The sequence below is a fragment of the Sebastes umbrosus genome, chromosome 16, assembly GCF_015220745.1.
Source record: "Sebastes umbrosus isolate fSebUmb1 chromosome 16, fSebUmb1.pri, whole genome shotgun sequence".
Taxonomy (NCBI): Eukaryota; Metazoa; Chordata; class Actinopteri; order Perciformes; family Sebastidae; genus Sebastes; species Sebastes umbrosus.
In genome coordinates, this window is record NC_051284.1 from 31,761,095 (window position 1) to 31,769,286 (window position 8,192).

The 8,192-nt window shown below is 40.7% G+C and overlaps 1 protein-coding gene across 1 annotated transcript; it reads left to right on the forward strand.

Moving 5' to 3' along the window:
• Positions 1-460: 460 nt before the first annotated feature.
• LOC119504245 (antigen WC1.1-like) lies at positions 461-3,890 on the forward strand. Its single transcript, XM_037796279.1, has 5 exons — positions 461-774; positions 868-1,158; positions 2,027-2,356; positions 3,350-3,432; positions 3,556-3,890. Exons 1-5 carry the CDS (start codon positions 501-503, stop codon positions 3,658-3,660), a joined length of 1,083 nt encoding a protein of 360 aa, XP_037652207.1. The 5' UTR covers positions 461-500; the 3' UTR covers positions 3,661-3,890.
• The last annotated feature ends 4,302 nt before the right edge of the window (positions 3,891-8,192 follow it).

Below are 8,192 nucleotides of genomic sequence, written 5' to 3' on the forward strand. Positions count from 1 at the left end.
AATGTTCCCTTTAAACCAGAAGGCTGGATTTATTCTATTACATCAGGGCTGTGTATTGGCAAGAATCTGTCCATACGATCCGTATCATGATACAGGGGTTACCATTCAGTATATCAACATATACTGTCTTTGTTTCATTTCATTTTAGGAAAACTGTCATAGTATAAAGAATTAACATGTATCACAGTCCCTGTAAATTAGCCCAATATGTACCTCATAATCTATCTAAAACTACTTTATTATTTACTAATGTTATTCTGAAATATCCTCTAAAGGTTCAAATAGGGCCCTGAGGCTTGAGAAGAGGCTGTGTGCTGCTAGATAATCGATGGCAGGGACCGCTCTGAACTCCTCCAGTTGGAATCACTGAATTGTTGTTTCATGACATCTTTTTATTGAGTGTCTGGTGTCTTTTATCTCTCTCTATTTCATCTTCTATCATCTCTCCAGACTCTGTCAGGCTGGTGAATGGGACTAGTCTGTGCTCAGGCAGACTGGAGATGAAGACTAACCCCTCTAACCACTCTAACCAGTGGTGGTCCTCAGTGTGTGAAGATGACTTTGACCAGCAGGATGCAGAGGTGGTCTGTAGGCAGCTTGGCTGTGGGGCTCCTTCAGTCCTCCAGGGGGCGCTCTATGGAGACGTGGAGGCTTCAATGTGGACCAAAGAGTTCCAGTGTGGAGGAACTGAGTCTGCTCTCCTGGACTGTAGAAGCTCAGGCTCAGATAGAAACACCTGCTCACCTGGCAAAGCTGTTGGACTCACCTGCTCAGGTAGAAGAGGAGCTGCAGCTCTGATCTGGTTCATTTCTGTTCTAATGAAACTCACTTTATTCTTTTACTGACGACTCTCTTGTTTCTGCTCAGAGCCTGTCAGGTTGGTGGGAGGAGACAGTCGCTGTGCAGGAACACTGGAGCTGAAACATCAGGGAGACTGGAGACCAGTGAGGGGCCGTTACTCTGGCTGGACCCTGAAGGAAGCAGCTGCTGCCTGCAGAGAGTTGGACTGTGGCTCTGCTGTTTCTGTAGAACAGAGAGAGGAGTCCTCAGAGAGATCTGTGTGGTGGATCAGGCCTGACTGTGTTCATTCTGGATCTGCTCTGAGGGAGTGTGCAATATCACATTCCTCTAACTACATCCTGAATCTCACCTGCTCAGGTAAGCCCATCAGTGACATCATCAGTGACATCATCTATGACATCATCTATGACAGTAATGTTTCCAGTATGTTCCTTCCTCCGTCACAGTGACAGTCGGTGGTTTCCATTGGACTGAACTGTAAAGTTATCCAGGACAATGACATCCTAAAGTGTAGAGAAGTGTATGGAGAGCTGTTTTAACATTTAATAGCTCAGCTTGACTATCCAGAATTAACATTAGAGATATCTACAACTACATTCTGACTAGTCGTAATCACATTGTGACTAGTCAGAGTTCTTATTCCAGATATCTATAACCTCATTGTGACTAGTCAGAATTCAGTTGTGAATATCCGTAATGAGGAACCCCATACGCCGAGAAGACTTAAGCAAAGTACACACAGATTTATCGTCCCTCATAGCTCCTTCGGCGAGCCTCCTCGCTCCTCCTGATGCATTTTAGGAATTGGGATTTCCTTCAAGATGGAGCGCTGAGATCGATTTCTGGATCACAAGCCGGAGGATCGAGGAGACGAGGAGACGAGGAGACGAGGAGACGAGGAGACACAAGATCAGGTCTATGTAGTTGAACGGAGGGTCAACAAAACACAGAAAAACGTTTAAACGGAAACGGCGGTGCAGTGAACACTCTGTTGTGCTACGCGAATGCACTGCCTTTATAATACGGCGGGGTTCGTGCACGTCGCGGCTGATTGGGTAACACCTCTGACACACCCACCAAATGAGAGGAAACGCACCTCAAAGCCTGTTGTGCATCATTTCCAGGAAACACGCCGTTCAACCCAGAAACCATAGCAAACCAGTGCACGCTGTTTTCAGACTGAACGTGCTCCGGCTCTCAGCCAATCATCTCTCTGTGTTTACAGACCTGCTGCTTCAGCCCAACATCTCTGGGTCCTCCTCCGTGGACCGGGTCTCCGAGGCCCAGCAGCAGCGGTTTCACGTGCTCAGGGGCTCCACCTTCACCATCAGCTGCTCCGTCCAGCCACAGTACCCAGGAGGCTCCTTCCAGCTCACCTTCACCTCCTCCACCTCAGCACTCAACTACACCCAGCCAGCTGCCAATCACTCCGCCCACTTCCTGTTTCCTGCTGCAGAGCCCGCCCACCAAGGAAGCTACAGATGTGTTTATCACGTCTATGTTTTTTCTCACGACTTCTTCTCTGAGAGCCGTCTGATCTCTCTCACCGTCGCAGGTAAGCTGACTGTTTACATGCAGGTTTGGAAAATGTGAAATGATCAGCTGACAACAGAGAAGCTTTCATTCTGTAATCAAGGATCGGGCTTATTTTAATAATTAAGGACTTTGATTATTTCATAAGAACTTTACTTAATTCTATACTTTAACATTTTTTTATTTCATATGAATTTTACTTAATTTTGTACTTAAGGAATTTACGTAATTTATAAAAATGTTGCAAATGTTTGTACTTCATGAATTTACGTAATTTTGTTATTAAGAGTTTTGTTTATTTATAATTAAAGATTTTACTTAATTTTGTAATTAAGGACTTTCTTTAATTTCATAATAATTTTCCTTATCTTTGTATTTAAGAAGTTTGATGAATTTTGTCGGAGCCTTCAGAGATCATAGAGATTAAAACATGAATAAAAGTTAGAGGTTTATTCTACGTGGAGATGACGTCACTTTAGGACGTCTGCTCACAACCGATTAAAGACAGAGATGTAGTACTAGTAGTACTTCATCTAAGTAGTACTTCATCTAAGTAGTACTAGTAGTACTTCATTTAAGTAGTACTAGTAGTACTTCATCTAAGTGCTTTAAGGGTTATGACATGTTCAGTCATAATAAGTCTGTGCATGTTGTTGTTTGTGGAATGACACTGTGACTACTGTCATTGTGTTCCACATGTCATATAGTAACCACACTTGTACAAAGTGGATGAATGTCAACAGCAAACAGTCGACTGGAGGACGGAGCATGTTTGGTTGTAAACATATAAAAGTCTCACTAAAGTCACGTCAGTTGTATTTCTACAGATTAATCTCAGAGGACTTTCTAATCTGTCCAACAAAGAACAGTCTCCGTCCTCAGAGCCTGGATTCACATAAAGCAGATTGAAGAAGTGCTTTTAGATTTCAGGTCACTACAGTTTGTGTTTAATGGGAGCTGTTGGACTCATGATGTCATGTGATGTGATGTGATGACTGTCCATGTGTTTGATCAGATCTAAGGCCTTTCATCATCAGAGCCATCGTCCTGCCGCTGATTCTGCTGTTGGCGAACATTGGCCTTTACTTCTACTATAAGGTACTGACACACGTCTGTTGTTCAGACTGCTGACTGACATGAAGCTCTCAGTCTGTGTTCATTGAAGTGAAGAGAGAGGAGTGATGCAGGAAGTCACATCTGTGTGCTGTCATGTGTCTCCAGGGCAAGAGGGGGCAGAGGCCGAGCAGACGGGAGAAGGCTGAGCCGGATTATTATAACCTGGGTGTTCCTGCAGCTGAAGAGGAAGGAGCTCAGGGAGCAGAGTAGCACCTCCAAGGAGCTCATCTCACATCCAGATGGATTTATAACACACAACCCAGCAGCAGCTCATTTTAGACGCATGTTCCCTTTAAACAAGAAGGCTGCTTCTATTCTATTACATCAGGGCTGTGTATTGGCAAGAATCAGGCGATACGATACGTATCATGATACAGGGGTTACCATTCAGTATATCAACATATATTAAGATACTGTAAGCAAGGCGATAGATTGTAATTTTGTTTAATTTAATTTTAGGAAAACGTCATAGTATAAAGAACAACACCATATGCATAAAATCTGAGTAAAAAAATGTACTTTTTTATTTAATTAACATGTATCACAGTCCCTGTAACATCCAACATCCAACACTTCATTTTACAGCTCCGTACCTTTATACTCTACTATATTTGTCTTACTCTCAACCATAGACTGTATATAAAGATGGACAACATGACAGCTCCCAAAAAGTGAAGCTAAAACATCTGGATCGCCCCCTGGTGGCTGGCTGCAGTATAGCTCATAAGTCCCGCCTCCTCCGTGTTAGTGGATGGGACATGGGCCAAACTAAAGAAGTCCCAAAGATGGTTTCTGTCAGTTTAGATAGTTTTCATTATCTTGTTAATTTTTCTGATCATTTTTGGTGTTAATACGTGTACTTGTACTTAACTCCTGTGTACTTGAGGAATTTTCTTATTTCATAAGAATTTTGCATATTTTCGTACTTCATGAATTTACGTAATTTTGTAAATAAGAATTTTGTTTATTTCCGAATTAAGGATTTTACTTCATTTATAATTAAAGGGACTATTTGTAACTTTGTAAGTGTATAAATGTAGCGGGTCGGCACACATGTGCGCTCGCATATGTGCGTTTGCGTGTAGCCGCTGTACCCTCCTCCTCTGCCTGCTCGCCTTCACTCAGACAGCTCAGCTCGCTCCACCTCTCACGTGCATGCTGCTCACTCCACACTGCAGAAGAGTTAGTTTAGCTCTGAGAATATCTAGTGAATGTTCAGTGGATGTTTGTGCAGAAATAACTGCTGCAGCTCCTCCAGACCAACAGAGGTTTCCCGTGTCTTGTGAAGTGACGGAGCTTTACGTTATCGTCTCGTTACCGACCGGGTGCCGGTCTCCTCTGCTCTCTCCGGCTGCGGGCAGAGAGACCAGGGAGACACGCTGCAGAGCCCCGCTGCCTCAGCCTGCACTTAGGCAGGAAAAGCCAACACTAGGATCAAATCTAAATCATGTTCATGGAGAGACCTTGGTCTGGTCAGCTAACATTACTGCCAAGCAGCTGAAATATAGAGTGATATTGTGCTTTTAGCTGACGTGTGTCTCCTCACTGTTTTGAGTGATGCTCGTTCAGGTATATTTAGAGCGAGCAAGCGCGAGCCCGACGCTGACTTTCATTGATTTCACGGCCACAGGTGTCGCTGCTAAGAAGCATTTCTGAAAGTTACAAATAGTCCCTTTAAGAATTTTGCATATTTTTGTACTTCATGAATTTTCTTATTTCATAAGAATTTAACTTAATTTTGTACTTAAGGAATTTACGTAACTTTGTGATTAAGAATTTAGCTTATTTTTCGTAATTAAAGATTTTACTTCATTTGTAATTGAGGATTTTTTTTTATTTTATAAGAATTCTGATTATTTTTTGTATTTAAGAAGTTTGATGAATTTTGTCGGAGCCTTCAGAGATCATAGAGATTAAAACATGAATACAAATTAGAGGTTTATTCTACGTGGAGATGACGTCACTTTAGGACATCTGCTCACAACCGATTAAAGACAGAGATGTAGTACTAGTAGTACTTCATTTAAGTAGTACTAGTAGTACTTCATCACTGTACTTTAAGGGTTATGACATGTTCAGTCATAATTATGAGATATTAGGTCATAACTATGAGTCATAATGTTGACTTAGAAAATCTAAATCTTGACTTTGTATATTTATTTTGCAATAACTGTCTACCACAAATATATTTCATATTTTATACATGTTATATTTCATGTCTATATTTTTACTTCTGCACTATGTTTAGATTCTCATTTTAACTTGTGATATTTTTAATGGGCGTTGTCGGAGGGAGCCTGAGATCTACCATTTTCATTTCTAACGACTGCTCTGACAATAAACAGCTTTCCAACTTTTCATTAATGTTTTGTCTTTTCTTGGCAGAAGTTTGTAGAAAGCTAAAATTGACGCACCATCCCACAATTTTTGAAGTGAATAATAACTTTATTAACAATAATAACTTCATTAATAACTTACTTTGGAGTAATAGAAAAACTAAATATGTATAATATCAACTCACTGCATTATCATATCATCACTCTCCTTTAAAAAGTACACATCAATAGTTCATTTTCAAATGTTTGAAGCGATTTGAAAGATGAGCTTTTGTGATAAGAACGGTTCTGTGACTTTTACTTCAGTCACATTTCAAATGAACACCAGTGAATCCAGTATCACCAGTATGTCATCAATGAGTAAATATATGTTCTTACCTCACACATGCTAGTTATCTCTGAGGTCGTCTATCCTCCGAGCAGGGCAGCTCTTCTTCTCTTCTGGTTGGTGTCCGACCTACAATTACAGACATGAGTGAGTGAATGCAAACATTCATCCAAGTTAAGCCGGTTTACGAGATGGATTTCTACTCAGATAGATAGATAGATAGATAGATAGATAGTAACTTTATTAATCCCGAGGGAAATTCAAGATAATAATGAACTATTATATAACAAACATGACAAATGTCAGCATTTAAGACAGGGGTCAGCAACCTTTACTATCTAAAGAGACATTTTAGGCAAAAAGAAAGAAGAAAGAAAATCTGTAGAGCCGCAAAACATCTGATCATTGTGATGAAGGTAACACAGTTTATAGTCTAAGTATATACAGACGTAGGCAAAGTTGTTGGTAACGTTCCGTTAAAGAGAGAAAATCCCACAATGGTCACTGAAATAACTTGAAACTGACAAAAGTAATAATAAATAAAAATTTACTGAAAATGAACTAATGAAAATCAGATATTGTTTTTGAATTGTGGTTCAGCAGAATCATTTTAAAAAACAAACTAATGAAACTGGCCTGGACAAAAATGATGGTACCCCTAGAAAAGATGTAAAATAATGTGACCATAGGGACATATTAAACTAAGGTGTGTCCTGTAATTAGCATCACAGGTATCTTCAAACTTGTAATTAGTCAGTCTGCCTATTTAAAGGGTGAAAAGTAGTCACTGTGCTGTTTGGTATCATGGTGTGTATCACACTGAACATGGACCACAGAAAGCTAAGGAGAGAGTTGTCTCAGGAGATCAGAAAGAACATTATAGACCTTCATGTTAAAGGTAAAGGCTATAGGACCATCTCCAAGCAGCTTGATGTTCCTGTGACTACAGCTGCACATATTATTCAGAAGTTTAAGGTCCATGGGACTGTAGCCAACCTCCCTGGACGTGGCCGCAAGAGGAAAATTGATGACATATTGAAGAGACGGATAATACGAATGGTAACCAAAGAGCCCAGAACAACTTCCAAAGAGATTAGAGGTGAACTCCAAGGTCAAGGTACATCAGTGTCAGATCACACCATCCGTCACTGTTTGAGCCAAAGTGGACTTAATGGAAGACAACCCAGGAGACTGGAATTTTCCAAAATGCATATTGACAAGCCACAAAGCTTCTGGGAGAATGTCCTTTGGACAGATGAGACAAAACTGGAGCTTTTTGGCAAGTCACATCAGCTCTATGTTCACAGACGAAGAGATGAAGCATCCAAAGAAAAGAACACTGTACCTAATGTGAAACATGGAGGAGCCTCGGTTATGTTATGGGGCTGCTTTGTTGCATCTGGCACAGGGTGTCTTGAATCTGTGCAGGGTGCAATGAAATCTCAAGACTATCAAGGCATTCTGGAGTGAAATGTGCTGCCCAGTGTCAGAAAGCTTGGTCTCAGTTGCAGGTCATGGGTCCTCAAACAGGATAATGACCCAAAACACAGCTAAAAACACCCAAGAATGGCTAAGAACTAAACATTGGACTATTCTGAAGTGGCCTTCTATGAGCCCTGATCTAAATCCTATTGAACATCTGTGGAAGGAGCTGAAACATGCAGTCTGGAGAAGGCACCCTTCAAACCTGAGACAGCTGGAGCAGTTTGCTCACGAGGAGTGGGCCAACATACCTGTCGACAGGTGCAGAAGTCTCATTGAGAGTTACAGAAATCACTTGATTGCAGTGATTGCCTCAAAAGGTTGTGCAACAAAATATTAAGTTAAGAGTACCATCATTTTTGTCCAGGCCAGTTTCATTAGTTTGTTTTTTTAAATGATTCTGTTGAACCACAATTCAAAAACAATATCTGATTTTCATCAGTTCATTTTCAGTGAATTTTTATTTATTATTACTTTTGTCAGTTTCAAGTTATTTCAGTGACCATTGTGGGTTTTTCTCTCTTTAACGGAACATTACCAACGATTTTGCCTACGTCTGTAGAATATAAGTCTAATTCAGTGAGGGTCAAATTGAG